The sequence below is a fragment of the Lepus europaeus genome, chromosome 12, assembly GCF_033115175.1.
Source record: "Lepus europaeus isolate LE1 chromosome 12, mLepTim1.pri, whole genome shotgun sequence".
In the NCBI taxonomy this organism is placed as follows: domain Eukaryota; kingdom Metazoa; phylum Chordata; class Mammalia; order Lagomorpha; family Leporidae; genus Lepus; species Lepus europaeus.
Window position 1 is genome coordinate 69,085,791 of NC_084838.1, and position 19,122 is coordinate 69,104,912.

Genomic DNA, 19,122 nt, shown 5'->3' on the forward strand with positions numbered 1-19,122 from the left:
CCCACTTTCATGTATCTCTGATCATCTGCCAAGATTCTCCACTGACTGAATCCAAGGAAAGCCAGAGGATAAGTTTGCATATTGATAATGGTAACTATGCAGTGAAGACAGAAAGGGAATCTGACCTGGAAGGAAACAAGAGATATTTGGCATAGATGTGTTTTTCAGACATATCTAAAATTAACCAGGAATGTCATTCTGTAGTGACTCTTACCTTGCTGAGTGGCACCAGTATCCATTAGATTGTACAAGTTAGCAACATGGGAGTCATCTTTGTTACCTTCTTCTCCTTCATGTACATATTAAATCCATCCTCAAATTCTGACAGTTCTGTTTTCTTAAACTTTCTTGAATATGCCCACTTTTCTCCTGTCTTCTCTGCCTCCATCTTGTTTCTTTATATCTCACTTAGACTACTGTAATCTTCTCTTGATTTTTTTAACACTGCTCATGCCATTTTTTACATTAAGATAGAGTGAACTTTTTCAAATAAAAATCTGATTGTGCTACTAACCTGCTCTATTACCTGTCATTACCCCAAAACAAAACAAGTACACACAAAAACTATAATGGCTTCATACCATTTATAAGACCCTGCTTCATCATTTGACTTCTCCATTGGTTTCTCTCTCTCTCTCTCTCTCTCTTTTTTTTTTTTTTTGACAGGCAGAGTGGATAGTGAGAGAGAGAGACAGAGAGAAAGGTCTTCCTTTTTGCCATTGGTTCACCCTCCAATGGCCGCTGCGGCCGGCGCATCGCGCTGATCCGAAGCCAGGAGCCAGGTGCTTCTCCTGGTCTCCCATGTGGGTGCAGGGCCCAAGGACTTGGGCCATCCTCCACTGCACTCCCAGGCCACAGCAGAGAGCTGGCCTGGAAGAGGGGCAACTGGGACAGAATCCGGCACCCCAACCAGGACTAGAACCTGGTGTGCCGGCACCGCAGGTGGAGGATTAGCCTGGTAAGCTGCGGCGCTGGCCTCCATTGGTTTCTCACCTTGCCGTTGTTCTTGCCTCTGTGGTTGTCTTGCCTTTCTTCAAGGCCAAGAAAGTATAATCAACTTTATGTACATTCACGTTTAGAGTTCACATAAAAGCATGTATAAAATGTTGAAAAATTTTGGGGCTTCATACTGTTTCCTACAATTTCTAAAATAAGCATGCTTTTCTTTTATAACTGAAAATATAAGTATTAAAGTTTGTATGAAGTATCACATTGCTAGTGCCAGAGAGATAATAATGTGTCCTTTCAGTGTATCCCAAGATTTCTTTTAAGTCTTCAGAAGGGAAATGTAACTTTTGAGTGACAACCTGTGACCTGATACATGGGAGTGCTAAATAAAGCCTCCTTCCCTGTGTACTCATACAGTTACCTTTATTGTCTGTCGTGAGACCTGAAATTCTTTCAGTCTGTCTGTTCTATCAATCTAATACCCTGTCAAGAGTTAGAGACTAGCTGAGAATATAACTATTGTATGTTTAAATCTTTCTAGAAAGGACTTTGAAATCATTATAAGAAAGGTCATATTGGAAGACAGGAGATCATATGACTCCCTGACAAAATATTACTATAGTTGTGCTTTTGCCCTGGTCATAGGCTTTTTAAAAATTATTAAAATATTTGTCATAGGAAGTGGGAAACTAAAGTTTTCATCCTGTTAAGTAGATTAAAACTGTTTTAATATCAGAAACTTAAGATCAAGATAGCAGCAAGCTGAACAATTCTAGTATAGATTTTAATGTGATAACACTTTCATTACCTGATGGGCATACTATAGTTTATAGCTGATCATCTGGGCATACACAAACCCCCAATTAAATTATCAGGTCTCTAATTTATGATCTAATACAGAGCTCCCCACACTCTGTATTTTAATTTATGTACAATAGGCTATTTTCCTTTTTTGTACAGTATATGCCACAAGAAATAATGTGTTCTTAAAATCAGGTTGCCAAAATTAAAAATCCTGGCATTCCTTTATTGCTGTCTTTGGACAACAGTGAAAACCTAGCTAAAGGAGATAGAAGATTATGGCCTATTGAGCAGAGAGGAATAATACTGAGTAAGATTTCGTAGTCTGGCCATTTTTTATTTTTAAATTTTTAAAATTTATTCGAGAAGTAGAGTTACAGAGAGAGAGGAAAATGCTTATAAGACAGCAGGCAGTCTTCAGAGCAGCTGAAGTAGGGAGGCATTGTTGATTTAAGAGACAGAAACACTATAAGCCTGTAATTACTAAATGAATATTGTAGTTAATAGATAGTTGCTGAAATGGCCATGAAACTAATCATGACCACTGTCATCTGTTTATAATAGTGACTTTGAGCCATTAAGGAAAAATTGGATCTGTTCACTCTTCCTTTTTGTGAAACCATTTGGTTTGCCAGAAATACTGTATATTCCTTACTTTGATTTGTTATATATTTTTTGAATATTTATTTTACTTATTTAAAAGGCTGAGTAATAAAGCGAGGAGACAGAGATCTTCCATCCACTGATTCCATTCCCTAAATGGCTGCAGTGATCAGGAGCCTGAAACTCCATCCAGATCTCTCCTGTGGGTAGCAGGGGCCCAAGATCTCCCACTACTTTCCTAGGCACATTAGCAGGGAGCTGCATTGGAAGCAGAGCAGCCTCAACTTGAACTGGCATTCCAGGATGGGATGCCTTGTGTCACAGGTGGCAGCTTAACCTGCTGCACCACAAGGTGGGCCTCCAGTGATACCGATTTGGAAATCCCTGGAGTTAAAACAATAAATTTGTCTATATTTTTGTAAAAAGAAACTTTGACTTTATAATTAACGGTTTAGTTTTAGGTTCTCAGTAACACAAAAAATGGTGACTTAATGAAATAGATATTTGAAATTTTGTGCCTAGCCAGCATCTTTTAGTACAAATATTACATTTTGGTAATTTGCTATCCTATAAATTGTGATATCACAACACAGATGCCAGAAAATTTATATTTTCCTACGCCTTCACAGCTAAGGTAGATAGACGAATGTGACTAGACATATACTTTTTTTTTTTTTTTTTTGACAGAGTTATAGACAGAGAGAGAGACAGAGATAAAGGTCTTCTTTCCGCTGGTTCACTCCCCTAATGGCTGCTACGGCCAGCGCTGCGCCAATCCGAAGCCGGGAGCCACGTGCTTCTTCCTAGTCTCCCATGCGGGTGCAGGGGCCCAAGCACCTGGGCCATCCTCCACTGCCCTCCCAGGCCACAGCAGAGAGCTGGACTAGAAGCAGAACAACCGGGACTAGAACCCGGCGCCCATATGGGATGCTGGCACTGCAGGCAGAGAATTAACCAAATGAGCCACGGCGTCGGCCCCTAGACATATACTTTTTTTTTTCTTCTTTTTTCTTTTTTGACAGGCAGAGTGGACAGTGAGAGAGAGAGAGAGACAGAGAGAAAGGTCTTCCTTTTGCCGTTGGTACGGCCGCCGCGGCTGGTGCACTGTGCTGATCCGAAGCCAGGAGCCAGGTGCTTCTTCTGGTCTCCCATGGGGTGCAGGGCCCAAGGACTTGGGCCATCCTCCACTGCACTCCCTGGCCACAGCAGAGAGCTGGCCTGGAAGAGGGGCAACCAGGACAGAATCCGGTGCCCCGACAGGGACTAGAACCCGGTGTGCCGGTGCCACAAGGTGGAGGATTAGCCTAGTGAGCCGCAGTGCCGGCCGACACATACTTCTTAACTTGAAATTGTATGGGAACAGCATCTGGTGGCAATCTTGAGCCAAGAGAGTTTGTCATCTGGCAGAGGTGGTGGTAGGGGCTTCTCATGATTCTAGGTTCATAGTGTCTGAGATGCTGAGTACTGCCGGCAATCTAGCTTTCCCTGGATAAGTTCCTGAGGGTGGTTGAGATTGTTTTCTGTTGTCATATCTTCTTAAGTTTGGCTCTCTAACCCTTAACAGAGTTTCTGTAAGCTACTTACTAGTCATTAACATTATAGAAACACATTAATGTTTTCTTTCTGTACAGTATTTTTGGAGAAAATTTTTAATTGGTGCCAGCACTGTGGCGGAGCAGGTTAAGCCACCATCTACAATGCCAGAATCTCATTCGAGTTCCAGCCCCAGTCATTGCTGCCATTTAGGGAGTGAACCAGTGGATGGAAGGTCTATCTCTTTCTCGGCCCCCCTTCCCCTTATAACTCTCCCTTTCAAGTAATTAAAGTAAATCTTTTAAAAAAAGAATTTTTTTAATTGATAGCAACTTTGAAAGTTGGTTTTTAATCTGCCCTTGTTGGAAAATGTGATTTACCTCAGCATTTCTTTTTTATTTTTTCTGATTTTTTTTTTTTTTTAAGATTTATTTTATTTATTTGAAAGACAGAGTTACAGAGAGAGGTAGAGACAGAGAGAGAGGTCTTCCATCTGCTGGTTCACTCCCCAGATGGCCGCAATGGCTGGAGCTGCGCCAGTCTGAAGCCAGGAGCCAGGAGCTTCTTCTGGGTCTCCCACGTAGGTGCAGGGACCCAAGGACTTGGGCCATCTTCTGCTGCTATCCCAGGCCATAGCAGAGAGCTGGATCAGAAGAGGAACAGCCGGGACTAGAACCAGCACCCATATGGGATGCCAGTGCTTCAGGCCAGGGCTTTAACTTGCTGCACCACAGCAATGGCTCCTTCAGCATTTCTTAATAAAGTATTTTTAGTTTTTAAATTATATCTAAGTGTTAAAAATTTTGTTTAGATTTCTTTTAATTATTTGAAAGATAGAGTGATAGAGAAGTGACAAAGATCTTCCACCCACTGATGTACTCCCCAAATAGCTTTAATAGTCAGAACTGGGCCAGGCCAAAACCAGGAGCTTAGAACTCCATTAGGATCTTCTACATGGGTAACAGGGGCCCCAAGTACTGAGGCCATCTTCTGCTGCCTTCCCAAGAATATTAGCAGGTGGGTGGATCAGAAATGGAGCAGTGAGGCCAGTGTTGTGGAATGATGGGTTAAGGTGCTGAATGCCAGTGTTCCATATGGGCACTGGTTTGAGTCCTTGCTGTTCCACTTCCAATCCGGCTCCCTGCTAACGTGAGTGGGAAAGCAATGGAAGATGACCCAAGTCCTTGGGCCCCTCTACCCACTTGGGAGACACGGTTGAAGATCCAGTGTCCTGTCTTTGGCTTGGCCCACCTCTGGCTGTTTGAGCCATTTGGGGAGTGAACCAGCAGATGGAAGACCTCTCTCTCTCTGTCCCCGTCTCTCTGTTGTAACTCTGACTTTGAAAATTAATAAATTAAAAAAACAGGGCCGGCGCCATGGCTTAACAGGCTAATCCTCCACCTTGCGGCGCCGGCACACCGGGTTCTAGTCCCGGTTGGGGTGCCGGATTCTATCCCGGTTGCCCCTCTTCCAGGCCAGCTCTCTGCTATGGCCCGGGAAGGCAGTGGAGGATGGCCCAAGTCCTTGGGCCCTGCACCCGCATGGGAGACCAGGAGAAGCACCTGGCTCCTGGCTTCGGATCAGCGCGATGCGCCGGCCACAGCGGCCATTGGAGGGTGAACCAACAGCATAAAGGAAGACCTTTCTCCCTGTCTCTCTCTCTTACTATCCACTCTGCCTGTCAAAAAAAACAAAACAAAACAAAACAAAACAAACAGAGCAGCCAGGACTTGAATTGGTGCTCTGATATGGTCTGCCATCTTCACAGGCAGCAGCTTGACCTGCTGCACCACCATACCAGCCGCTGTCCTACAGTTTTAGAAGTGGCTGATTATATACATTAACTCAGTAGCTCTTTGACAAGCCCCCATTCCCTGTTCACTACAGTACTGTGGAAAGAGAGAGAGAGAGAGAGAGAGAGAGAGAGAGAGATCGAGATCGAGATCTGCCTTATACTGGCCTACACCAGATATATACTTTACTTTTCCTTGCACCTCTTCGCACTCTGAGGCTAGATTTCATCATCTTCCCCTGAAAGACAGTTTGTGGAGAACAGCAGTGAGAGTAGCAACACTTGAATAGGCAGTGCTCCCAGATGTCAGCATCTGGTCTCATTGGTGTCACAACCCTTCCAGGCATGTTAGCTCAGAGAATGAGTGTTTTATACTATTCCCTGATTTTCTTGTTCTTGCAGAAGTCAGTTGGTGCTAACCTTGACCCACCAGGCAAACTACGTATTTCTGATTAAACTGACCTCCTATGAAAGCTTGAGGAAGTTATCTTCTCACCCTTCTGTAGGTTCTTTTTTTAATTTAAAAAAAAAAAAATTTTTTTTTTTTTTGACAGGCAGAGTGGACAGTGAGAGAGAGACAGAGAGAAAGGTCTTCCTTTTTGCCATTGGTTCACCCTCCAATGGCCGCCGCGGTAGGTGCGCTGCTGCCGGCGCACCGCGCTGATCCGATGGCAGGAACCAGGTGCTTCTCCTGGTCTCCCATGGGGTGCAGGGCCCAAGGACTTGGGCCATCCTCCACTGCACTCCCTGGCCACAGCAGAGAGCTGGCCTGGAAGAGGGGCAACCGGGACAGGATCGGCGCCCCAACCGGGACTAGAACCCGGTGTGCCGGCGCCGCAAGGCGGAGGATTAGCTTAGTGAGCTGCGGCGCCGGCTTCTTCTGTAGGTTCTTAAGATGAGCAAATAGTTTCTGAAATTACCATTATCACTAATCTATATTGACCAAGGATTACTTATTACTGCCTTAGGCAAAAATAACTCCATAAAAGTTGGTTCATCTGCTCTAAATTCCCCTTTCATTTTCTTCCATGAGCACTGGTTGTTACTGTTTCACTTCTACCAAAACACATAGCACTGTTCTCTGTCAGACAAGTATTTCATTGATGTAAGTTGTTTATGGGTTGCCTTCAGAATCCCCTGGTTTTTTTGTTTGTTTGTTTTTTGGTTTTTGGGTTTTTGGGTTTTTTTTAGGTATTCTTTTCCCTACTTGGTGCTGTTTGTATCTATTCTAGTGTCTGGTGCTTCCTAGAACCATTATCTTATTCCTTTTGGGAAAAATGGGTGTCACATTTTAATTTTGAGAATAGAAGTCTGCTGTGAACATCATTATATCTTACTGGTATATATAATCAACAAGACCGAATTTTTAGACTTAAAGTCCTGAGATATTTTCCTAACCAGTAAGTGATTTACTGGTGAGCTCATCTTAGGATTGTGACAACATTAACCAAAACTAATTTTCTATGCCAACTATAGTAAATAAACCTACTTCTTCATGATAGGTAAGTCTAATAGATACCATACCCAAATTTTATTAAAAGATTTATTTGAAAGAGCAATAGAGTGGATGAGTCAGAGAAAGAGAGGGATCTTCCACATGATTCACTCCTTAAATAGCCAATTTGGTCAGAATTTGGGGCCAAAGCCTGTGAGTCATCTGCCACTGCATTCCTCAGTGGATTAGCAGAGAGGTGGACCAGAAGTGGAGCAGCCAGAACTCAAAATTGGCACTGTGATAATGTATGCCAGTGCCATAAATGCCAACCCCCAAAACAGAGTTTTAAATAAGTTCTGGGTTACTTAAAACCTTTATCTGTGTTGGAAAATAAATTACTAGCCTTATCGATATATAAAGTGTAGAGAATACCAACTCCATGGTAAGATACACAATATCTATAAATTTAACATAACCAGGATCTTTTAGTCACATAGCTAATATTCTTTCAGTTTTGAATAATTGATTTAAGAACTTTTCTTTATTTTTTGTAGGCTCTCTGGTTTAAAAGTCATATAGTACTATTAAAGTTTCTAATAAACAAAAAAGCTGTCTGGCATTGCAGATGGCAGCTTAACCCCATTATGCCACAACCCCAACCTCGGCACCCATTTTTTTTTACCCTCAAACTGGTCATTATTACTGTTTTGTAATATAATGCTTGTTTATATTTATCCATGTGATTGACAATTCACTTGTTCCCAATCGTTCTTGCATTTTAGAACTTCTTTCTGTGATCATTTAAGCATATAATAAAAATATCTTTTCTCCATATATTTCAGTTTCGATATTTTCTCTTGTCCTTCTGCCATTAATGCATGCAACATATTTTCATATACATTGTAGTTTTCATTCCTGAAAGTTCAGTTTGGGTCTTTTTTATATCTCTCATGAGCCTACTTTTTAATATTTATTTATTTATGTGAAAAACAGAAAGAAGCAGGCGGATAGAGAGAGCACCTGTCAGCTGGTTTACTTCCCAAATACCTGCAGTGGCCCTCGGCTGGGGGCCAAAGCTGGAGCCAGGAACTCAACTCAGGTCTCTTTCATGGGTGGCTGGACCCCAACTACTTGAACCATCATGCTGCCTCCTAGGGTTTGTATCAGTGGGAATCTGAAAATCAGTTTCAGAGCCACGCATCAAACCAAGGCATTATGATAAAAAGATGCAGGCAGCCCAACTGTTAGGCCAAACACCCACACCTGCTTAACTTTTTCACCATATGGAATACAATATCAGTAACTAACTTGATGGTCTTACTTGCCAATCTTGTCATCTGTCATTTCTGGGGCAGGTTCAGGTCATTTTTTTTTTTTTTCATTATGCACCATGTAGTTCTGCATCATTTTATGTCTGATAGTCTTGTTTTGGATGCCAAACATAAATTTTATGTTCATGAAGGCTGGACTCAGAATGCTCACAGTGGCCCTTGGCCAGGTCTTACACATAGATGGCAGGAACTGCTTTGACCATCTTTGACTATTTTGGCCATCACCACTGCCTTCCATTGTCTATGTCAGCAGAAAATTGGAGTCAAGAGCCACAGCAAGGTATTCAGACCAGATACTCCAGTACTGGACACAGGTGTCTTATCCAGCATCTGAACCACCAAGCCAAATACTAGATGGAGGCTAGAAATCACAAATGTTGAAGGATATTAAAGAGACTCAGACTCCATTGTGTGTTAGCTTTCGTTATTTGTTGAGGAGTTAGTTGAAAATCTGTTTATATTTTAAATTTCTGTTTCTTTATTTTTTTTAAGTTTTATTTATTTATTTGAAAGGCAGAGTTACGCAGAGGCAGAGAGAGAGAGAGAGGTCTTCCATCTGCTGGTCCACTCCTCAGATGGCCGCAACGACTGGAACTGGGCTTATCCAAAGCCAGGAACAGTGTGCAGGGGCCCAAGGACTTGGGCCATCTTCCACTGCTTTCCCAGGCCATTGCAGAGAGCTGGATTGGAAGAGAGCAGCTGAGCCTAGCACTGGCACCCATATGGAATGCCAGCGCTGCAGGTAGTGGCTTTACCTGCTGTACCACAGTGCTTGTCCCCAGATTTCTATATTTTTCTACAAATTCTTTTTCAGAACTACCTTTAGTAAAATAATCTCTTTGTGTTTTCAGTTTTTGTCTCACTGAACATTGTATTTCTGTGGCCTTTTATTCCTACATCTATTGTCTTTTTGGAGTCAAATTCTTTTTTTCCTGTCCCTTGTATTTCCTTTATAAATGTATAAACATTCCTTTATGTTTTTGTTTGACTGTGAACTCATTCCTTGTCACTGCCTTAGTGGAGGTTCTTTTTTTCTTTTTTTGCATCTATTTATTTATTTGAAAGAGTTTCAGAAAGGGACAGAGAGAGAGAGAGAGAGAGAGAGATCTTTTGTCTGCTGGTTCTTACCCCATATGGCCTCCAGGAGCCAGTCCTGGGCCAGACTGTAGCCAGGAGCCTGGAACTCCATTCTGTTCTCTCACATGGGTACAGGGTCCCGAGTCCTTGGGCCGTCTTCCCCTGCTTTCCCAGGCACATTAGCAAGGAGCTGGATCAGAAGTAGAACAGCTGGGGCATGAACCAGCACTCATGGATGCCAGCATCGCAGGCCACAGCTTAACCCACAGTGCCATGATGCCAGCTCCATTAGTGAGAGTTCTTTAAGGCCTAGGTATAAGGTATGTTTTCTTAGAGATTGGAGTTTTTTTGGTTGTTGTTTAAGTACTTGACAGCATTGTTGGCATGAGACCATGTTAAATTCATTTTTAGGGCAGTGTTTTCATGAGCACATGGAAAATATGAATTTGGGCAGTACATCCTTAGGAGAGTCAAGTTTATAGTTACAGATTCACAGGAGAGATTTTATTTTTTTCCAATCACCTCTTCTATCGTGAACATAAACAACTTTCCTTTCAGTTCCCTAGTGGAGGCTGGAGAAGAAAATGTTGTGTCTAGTATATCCCTCTGCTGAATATATGGGCTTTTGGAGTTCTTGCTCTATGGAGGAAGCCAGATTCTACTCTACTCCCTGTCATAAATATTAATGTGACTCCTGAAGCAGTGAGCATTTAGTGCAGAATCTAAAGTGGCTCTTGGGATGCCCACATCCCATATCGGAGCGTCTGCTGCTTCAGATCTAAGCCCTTCTACTTCCAATCCTGCTTCTTGCTGATGCACATCTTCTGAGGCAGCAGGTGACAACCAAGGAGTTGAGTTCCTGCCACTCACCTGGGATAACTTTCTTGAGTTCTATTCTGGCTTCAGCCTTGCTGTTCAGGAATTTGGGAATGAATCTGTGGATGGAAGGTCTCCATATGTCTGTATACCTACCTCTACCCCTCCCCTCCCCTTTTAGATTTACTTTATTTATTTGAAAGTTAGAGTTACACAGAGAGAGGAGAGGCAGAAAGAGAGAGAGAGGTCTTCCTTCCACTCATTCACTCCCCAATTGGCTACAATGGCTGGAGCTGTGCCAATCCAAAGCCCGGAGCCATGAGCTTCTTCCAGGTCTCCCATGCAGGTACAGGAGCTCAAGGACATGGGCCATCTTCTACTGCTTTCCCAGGCCATAGCAGAGAGGTAGATTGGAAGTGGAGCAGCCAGGTCTTGAACTGGTGTCCATGTGGGATGCCAGCACTGCAGGCGGTGGCTTTACTCGCTACGCCATAGTGCCGGCCCCTGTATTTGCCTTAACCTATCACAATATGGTGGTAGTGGAATAGCCAATGTTAGACACTTTTGTTTCTATTTTTGGCTATTCTGAATAGTGCTGCTGTGAGCATTCATGCACAAGTTTTTGTGTGTACAAATGTTTTCATTTCTCTTGAGTATATGCTTATGAGTAGAATTGCTGGATCACTAGTTTTCAGAATAGCTATACCATTTTCAGTAAGTGAGGTTTCCAATTTCTCCAGATAATCTTCAGTATTTGCTATTATCTTTTTGTATCATAGTCATCCTATAGGCTATAAAGTGGCATTTCTTTGTAGTTTTGATTTGTTTCTAATGGATAACAGTGTTGAACATTTTTCCATTGCTAGATGTTCATTTGTGTATCTTTGTAGAAATGTCAATGCAGTTTCTTTGCCCATTTGTAATTGGGTTGTATATCTCAGCTGTAAATACGCCATATATGTCTCTTAATAGATACATGATTTGTAAAATTTTTTCTCCTTCTGTGAGTTGTCTTTTCAATTTCTTGATGATTTTTTTTAAAGATTCTATTTATTTATTTATTTGAGAGGTAGAGTTACAGACAGTGAAAGAGAGAGACATGAGAGAAAGGTCTTCCGTCCGTTGGTTCACTCTCCATATGACCACAACAGCTGGAGCTGCGCCAATCCGAAGCCAGGAGCTTCTTCTGGGTCTCTCATGCAGGTGCAGGGGCCCAAGGACCTAGGCCATCTTCTACTGCTTTCCCAGGCCCCAGTAGAGAGCTGGATTGGAAGAAGAGCAGCTGGGACTAGAACCGGCACCCACTTGGGATGCTGACGCCGCAGGCGGAGGATTAATCTACTGTGCCACGGCACCGGCCCCAATGATTCTCTTTTAAAATAAAAATGTTTGGGGGCTGGTGTGGTGGCTTACCAGGTTAAGCTGCCATTTGCAGCACCGGCATTCCATATGGGCACCTGTTTGAGTTGCGGCTGCTCCACTTCTGATCCAGATTCCTGCTAATGCACCTGGGAAAGCAGCTGAAGATGGCCCGCACTGCACCCATGTGGGAGGCTTGGAAGAAGCTTCTGGTTCCTGTCTTTGGCCTGGCTCAGTCTCGGTCATTGCATCCATTTGAAGCATGAATCAGCAGATGGAAGATCTCTCTGTCTCTCTGTTTCCCTCTGTGGAACTCTACCTTTCAAATAAATAAAATAAATCTTAAAAAAAAAGACAGATTTTTCTAGTTTTGGTGTTATCTTTTTCTTTTCTTGCTTGTGTTTTGGATATCATATCTAAGAAACCATTGCCTAAAGTTCCAAAGATCTATACCTATTTTTTTTTCATGTAATTTAATTTTTTTTTTAGTTGAGAAGGCTTTATAGCTGTCTCAATAAAGAAACTTTTAAGGGGGGAAAAAGCACTCATAATCCTATTAACCTAGGAGTTATTTTTGCAATACTGTCATCTCCTTATTCAACATACTCATATTTTCGCTATTATATATTAAGTATGTACTGTGTTGTAGTTTGAAATTTTCTGTTTATACATGATATTTTTAATTTTTAAGGTTACATAGTGTATCCCAATTATTTCCAAGTTTTGTAATGCACTTCATGGTTTTCTTTTTCTGATATGATAAAATTCCAGTTAGCATCATGTAACTACATAACTTTTTCCTTATATTAAATTATTTTCTTATTACAGCTTTCCCTTTTTTTGGATTTATTTATTTATTTGAAATACAGAGTGACGGGGAGAAACAGAGAGAGATTTTTCCATCTGCTGGTTCATTCCCAATATAGCCGAAACAGTCAAATCCAGGAGCTTGGAATTTCATTAAAGTCTCCCATGTGAGTGGCAGGGCCCCAAGTATTTGAGCTACCTTCTGCTACTTTCCCAGGTACATTAGCAGGGAACTGAATCAGAAGCAGAACATCAGGACTTGAACCAGCACTCTGATATGGCATTGAAAGCTTTGCTTAATCCTCTGTACCACCTTGACCCACTGTGCCACAACATTGGCTCCTTTCTTGGTATAACTTTCTAGGAATGAAGTTCTGGAATCAAAAGATGTAAACATCTTTACAGCTCTTTTAAGAAGTTATATTACTTCTAGAAATTATTATAATGAATTCCACTGTGCTTTTTTTTCTTTTTCTTTTTCTTTTTTTTTTTTTTTTTTTTTTTTGACAGGCAGAGTTAGACAGTGAGAGAGAGAGAGAGAAAGTTCTTCCTTCCATTGGTTCACCCCCCAAATGGCCGCTACGGCCAGCGTGCCGCGCCAATCCGAAGCCAGGAGCCAGGTGCCTCCTCCTGGTCCCCCATGTAGGTGCAGGGCCCAAGCACTTGGGCCATCCTCCACTGCCCTCCCGGGCCACAGCAGAGAGCTGGACTGGAAGAGGAGCAACCGAGACAGAATCTGGCGCCCCAACTGGGACTAGAACCTGGTGTGCTGGCACTGCAGGCGGAGGATTAGCCTAGTGAGCCGTGGCACTGGCCTCCACCATGCTTTCCTTAAAGAAAGTTGGTCTGCATTATAATTTGAAAAGTCTGACCTAGAGGACAATAATTTGAATAATAATCCTGTATCAGTAGAGGTTGGGGTGAAGTGATATATTTATTTCTTTATCTGAAAAAAATGATGCTTTTTATGCAATACTTTGTGTTAACATTGAAAATTAGAAAAGTCATTTGCCTTGATGACTGAAGATTAATATTAAAGTTTTGTGTTTATTGGTACTTTCAACTTTAATAATAGTATGATTTATTAAATTTTCTTTAGGCTTCGGGAGCAGGAAAGAAAAGAAGCAGAAGAGGCTAGTCAAAAGGAAATAGAAGAATGGGAAAGAAAACTTCTAGCTCAAGCAGCCCCTACTTGTATGGAGAACATGTGGGAAATTCCAGCTATTGGGCATTTCCTTTGCTTAGCCCAGCAAATTCTAAATTTGCCAGAAATAGTCTTTTATGAATTGGAACGTTGTCTTCTGATGCCTCAGTGTAATGCTTTTTTATCTAAAATAATGACTTCTCTATTAAGTCCTCCCCATCGCAGACCTACCTTACATCGAAGACCTACTTTGCCTTATAGGACCTGGGAAGCAGCACTGAGACAGAAAGTGCAGCAGTGGTATACTGCTGTAGGACAGACTGAAAATCCCGATAACTGTGCTGAAAAACTTGGGTTGTGTCCTCAGTTTTTTAAAGTTCTTGGAGAAGTTAATCCATTGGAAGAAAAACCTTTTCATGAACTGCCTTTCTACCAAAAAGTGTGGTTACTTAAGGGTCTTTGTGACTTTGTGTATGAAACACAAAAAGAAGTTCAAGATGCTGTACTTGGTCAGCCCATCCATGAATGCAGAGAAGTTATCCTTGGTTATGATTATCTGGAGAATGCTTATGTACATTTTCCACAGTTTTGTGGTGCAGATGTACGGATTTATAAACAGAGACCTTTTCAGGCCCCAGAATTTCCAGTCCCGCCCATTAAAATACAAAGAGTACCTCGGATTAAACTGGAGAAATTGAAGTGTGATTATCTTGGCACAAGTAATGGAGAACATAGGTGTTATAGAGAAGGCCTGCCTTCTGCCCTTAAAAAAGAGCAGGGGATTAATTTAGATCCTGCTTGCTGCCATGCTAAGTTGAACTTGGATAATCATGACAACTGTGTTGAAATGGAAGTAAAATCCAACTATGAAGTTAGAATTCGCAGGCCTTGTGAAATTAAAAAAACTGATTGCTGTAAAGAAAATTTAGAGAAACCAGGGAGTCCAGGGGAAGTTACTGGTTTTGGAGAGCCTCTCAGTCCAGGTGAAATAAGATTTATAGAAAATCAAGAAAAATATGATGAAGCTTCCACAATAAAGACTGAATCCAGTCCATTAAAAGAAAATACCCTAAAATGTTGCCAAATTCATGTAAATGGAAGTCACATTGATCATCCAGAAATGAACTGTCACAAAATTGTACGGGATGTTCTACTAGAGCAGTCGGTGCAGAGCCACAAAAAATTCAAACTAACTAAAATGAGAGCAAAAAAGAAGAAAAAGAAAAAAAAGAAACTGAAAGATGTTTTGAATGAAAATTTGCAGAGAAAGCGTGAAGGTCTTCATTCTCTTGCATTCAAGTCTTATAAACCTGAGATCCAAAATAAGTTATTGATCATCAAAAAGAAAGCAAAACACAAGAAGCACAAATCTGGTAAGCTATTAGAAAGGGGAAGAACTAAAGTTAAGCATAATTCAACTTCTTTCAATTATTCATCATGGGAGCTCTGATTGACAGAATGAAATAAGAGAGAGAGAGAGAGAGAGAGAGAGAGAGAGAGAGACCATGTGTGTGTGTGGGCGTGCACACGCTTAAGGGTCGCGTCTTATTTCCCATGATTAAAAACTTAAGAGTAGAGAGAGTTTATATACTAACATAAAATACTAATGCAGTACATCTGAATTTAATTATCATTTGATCATGTTGGAAATTACGTGTTTACATTTCCCTGGACCAATTTTTCCATAATTGATGCTTCTATGTATGAGAGTGATATTTTTTCCCCCATGCTAAGAGTTGTAAAATGTGTGAATATCGTCCTCAGGACTGAAGTTTGTAGCAAATAACTGCTTTTTAAAGATTTATTTATTTACTTCAAAGAAAAAGTGATTGATCGATGTTCTGTCTGCTGCTTCACTCCTGAAATGACCACAATATCCAGAGCTGGGCCAAGTTGAAGTCGGGAGCCAGAAACACCACCCTGGGCTCCTATGTGGGTGGCAACAACTCAAGTACTTGCACTGTCATGGGCTTCTTCCAAGGCATGTGAACAGGGAGCTGGATTGGAAACAGAGTAGCCAGAACTTGAACTGGCACTGCTATGTGGGACTTGGGTGTACCAAGCTGCAGATTAATCTGCTGTGTCACAATGCCCACCCCAGCAAATAACTTCTTAAATCAAGGCTAATTATTTATGGGTCTCAATTTTTCTCCCATATCATATATTTTTAGCACTCTTTTACTTACATATTTTCATATACAAGAAAGAAGTATAAGAAGAAAATTACAGGTGGTGGACCTGTGGCTCAGCATGTGAAAGCCTTGGCCTGCAGTGCCCACATTTGTGGGCACTGGTTCATGTCCTAGTTGTTCCACTTCAATCCAGCTCCCTGCTAGTGTGCCTGGGAAAACAGTGGAGGATGGCCCAAGTGCTTGTGCCCCTGCTGCCAATGTGGGAAACCCGGATGAAGCTCCTGGCTCCTGGCTTCGGCCTGGACTAGCCCTGGCTATTGGGGCTATTTGGGGAGTGAACCAGCAGATGGAGGATCTCTCTCTGTGTCTTTCTCTCTCTAACTCTGCCTTTCAAATAAACAAGTAAATTTTAAAAAAAGAAGAAGAAAATTATAGCCAGTAAGACATGAAGCCTGTTTCTTTTTCTTTCAATAAATTTGAATACCTGTATATCTGTCATCCTATAAAGTCTTCAGTGGTTGAGTGATCTGTTTTTAATTAGATGCTTTTTCTTTTCCTCTCTTCTAATCATATTATTTTACATTTATCAACAATAAAAGCAGATGATCAAATTTATATACTGACCTAATAAAAATATACTTGCTTAGGAAAAATAATTGTTTACTATTATAATTCATCATCATTTGTTAATTTCAGCGTTTTACTCTTTCAGTAGCAAGGGTAATTAAGATTTGACAAATGAAAAAGTCTTTTGTTTATCTCATACAGTTGGTATTTTGCTTTTTAGTGACTTAAATCATTATACACAATTAAATGTGTTTAAAAATATGTACATAATATATCACTGATACAGTAGTATAAAATTTACTATCCAAACTAGGCTTCATTTTTGGACTGAAAGTTTCACAATGGGCCATGTTTTACTCAGTTGATGAAAAGCTATGTTTTTTTAAAAAAAGATTTATTATTTGAAAGAGTTACAGAGAGAGGGAAAGAGAGATCTTCCATCTGCTGGTTCACTCCCCTGATGGCCATAACAGCTAGGGCAGGGCTAGGCCGAAACCAGGAGCCAGGAGCTTCATCTGGGTCTCCCACAAGGGTGGGAGCCACCCAAGTATTTGAGCCATCTTTTGCTGCTTTCCTAGGCCATTAGCAGGGAGCTGAATTGAAGGTGGAGCAGCTAGGACTTGGGACCTTGAATCAGGTGTTGCAGGTGTTGACTTTACTCACTACACCAAAATGCCGGCCCCTCTTTTTTTTTTTTTTTTTTTTCTTTAATATTTATTTACATGCAAGGAGGTTAGAGAGGGAGAGAGATCTTCTAGCCACTGACTCACTCAAATGGCAGCAAAAGCCAGGGCTGGGCCAGGCCAAAGCCAAGAGCCAGGAACTCCATCCCTGTCTCTCACGTTAATGCAGGGACCCGGGGACTTTGGCCAGCTTCCAGGGCTTTCCCAGGTTCATTAGCCAAGAGCTGGATAGGAATAGGGAATCCGGGGCTCAAACTGGCACACCTATGGGATGTTGACATTGCAGGCTGCCACTTAACCCACTGCACCACAACACCAGCCCCCAAAATGATATTTTCTGATTCTAAATTATGTATTTTGGGAAGTGAACCGATGGAAAGATGATCTCTGCTCATCTCTACCTCTCTGCCTCTGTCTCCATGTTTTTTAATTTTTTAAGACTGTTCTCATTTAAAAAAGAAAAAGATTTATGTATTTATTTCAAAGGCGAGGTGGGGTGGGGGAAGTAGCTGGGGACCAGAGGGAAGATGGAGAGAGAGAGGGAGAGAGGTCAGTGGATCTGCTGGTCCACTCTCCAGATGGCTGCAACAGCCTGGATAGGGCCAAGCCAAAGCCACAAGCCTGGCTTTTCATCCAGGTCTCCCCAGTGTGTGACAGGGGCCCAAGTACTTGGAGCATCATCTGGCTGCTTTCTCCTGCTTTCCTAGGCATGTTAGCAGGAAGCTGGATCAGAAGTGAAACAAAAGACTTGAGCTGACCCTCCGGCTTGGGATACCAACCTCTGCAGTGGTGGCTTAACCTTCTGTGCTACAACACTGGCTGCTGCCTTTCAAATAAATGAAAAATAATATTTTAAATGTTATATTACTTTTAATACCATTGTCACCTAAAACCTTTTATTAAGTTTTGATTTATGTGTTCAAAGGCAATTATTATTTAGGTTGGTTTATAAATAAAATAGACAATTATATAGCCCCCGTACAGATTATACCAACAGAAGAATAAAAATATTGCTAAGAAATAAACTAAAAGAAATTTATACTGTAATATATAAAATGTTGTTATATTTTTCAAATTAAAGTTTAGGATGTTTAGAGCTCAGAGAGAAATGGAATAATAATGCACTTGTCTGCATGCTTTCTCATTTTACCTGCTGAGCAGGTTTTAGAAAGTCAAGCCTTCAATAACTAAAGTGTTTGAATCTGGTCGATATAGTCTTTCTGTACCTTGTCTAACTGAGCCTAGGCCAATTCCATTTTCTCATCAGATGCTAAACCTTTACTGATATAGCTGTTATGTAAAATGTTATAACAACAGCAAAATATGTGTTTCACACCATTTTTAGTCCGTTTGTCTTTCTGAGAGTTTGCCCTATTCTTTAGTAGGTTTGAAACATTTATAAATTGGGGTGTGCTTTAATCCAGTGCTTCCTAACACTTCAAAGTGAATTCCATGGTTATAAATCTTGTTATAATGTTCTTATTTTGGCTCACATTATACATTAGTCCAGGTTTTCTGTGCATTTTGTGAAGCTCATACCAGATTTGTTTTGAAATTTAGCAGTTTTCATCTTTTCAAAGGATATGGTGCTATATATAATGTTTATTAAGTAATTTTCCCAGTAGGACTTCAGACACCTCTGTAATCAAGCATAATTTCTACCAAAAACTTATGGATAATAAGAATAAATGAAGAATATAACAAACCTCATAACAGTTCAAGACAGATTTTGTTTCCATGTATATTTTTATTATTTTTTTATTTGAAAGAGTTACAGAGAGAGGTAGAGACAGAGAGAGAGGTCTTCCATCCTAGATGGCCTCAATGGCCGGAGCTGTGCTGATCCAAAGCCATGAGCCAGGAGCTTCCTTCGAGTCTCCCACATAGGTGCAGGGGCCGAAGGACTTGGACCATCTTCTGCTATCCCAGGCCATAGCAGAGAGCTGGATTGGAAGAGGAGCAGCCAGGACTGGAACCAGCACCCATATGGGATGCTGGCGCTTCAGGCCAGGGCATTAACCCAGTGCGCTGCAGCGCTAGCCTCATATATTATTTTTAAGACTTTAGTTTTCAGAAACTTTTGAACTTTTGAAT

General features: G+C 41.3%; 1 protein-coding gene across 1 annotated transcript in view; it reads left to right on the top strand.

Annotated features, from left to right (window-relative positions):
• BRD10 (bromodomain containing 10) overlaps nt 1-19,122 on the top strand; it is a 118,083-nt gene that overhangs the window by 42,268 nt on the left and 56,693 nt on the right. Inside the window, exon 3 of the mRNA XM_062208285.1 lies at nt 13,602-15,019. Within this exon, the coding sequence (XP_062064269.1) occupies nt 13,602-15,019 (1,418 nt within the window). The remainder of the gene's footprint in view (nt 1-13,601; nt 15,020-19,122) is intronic.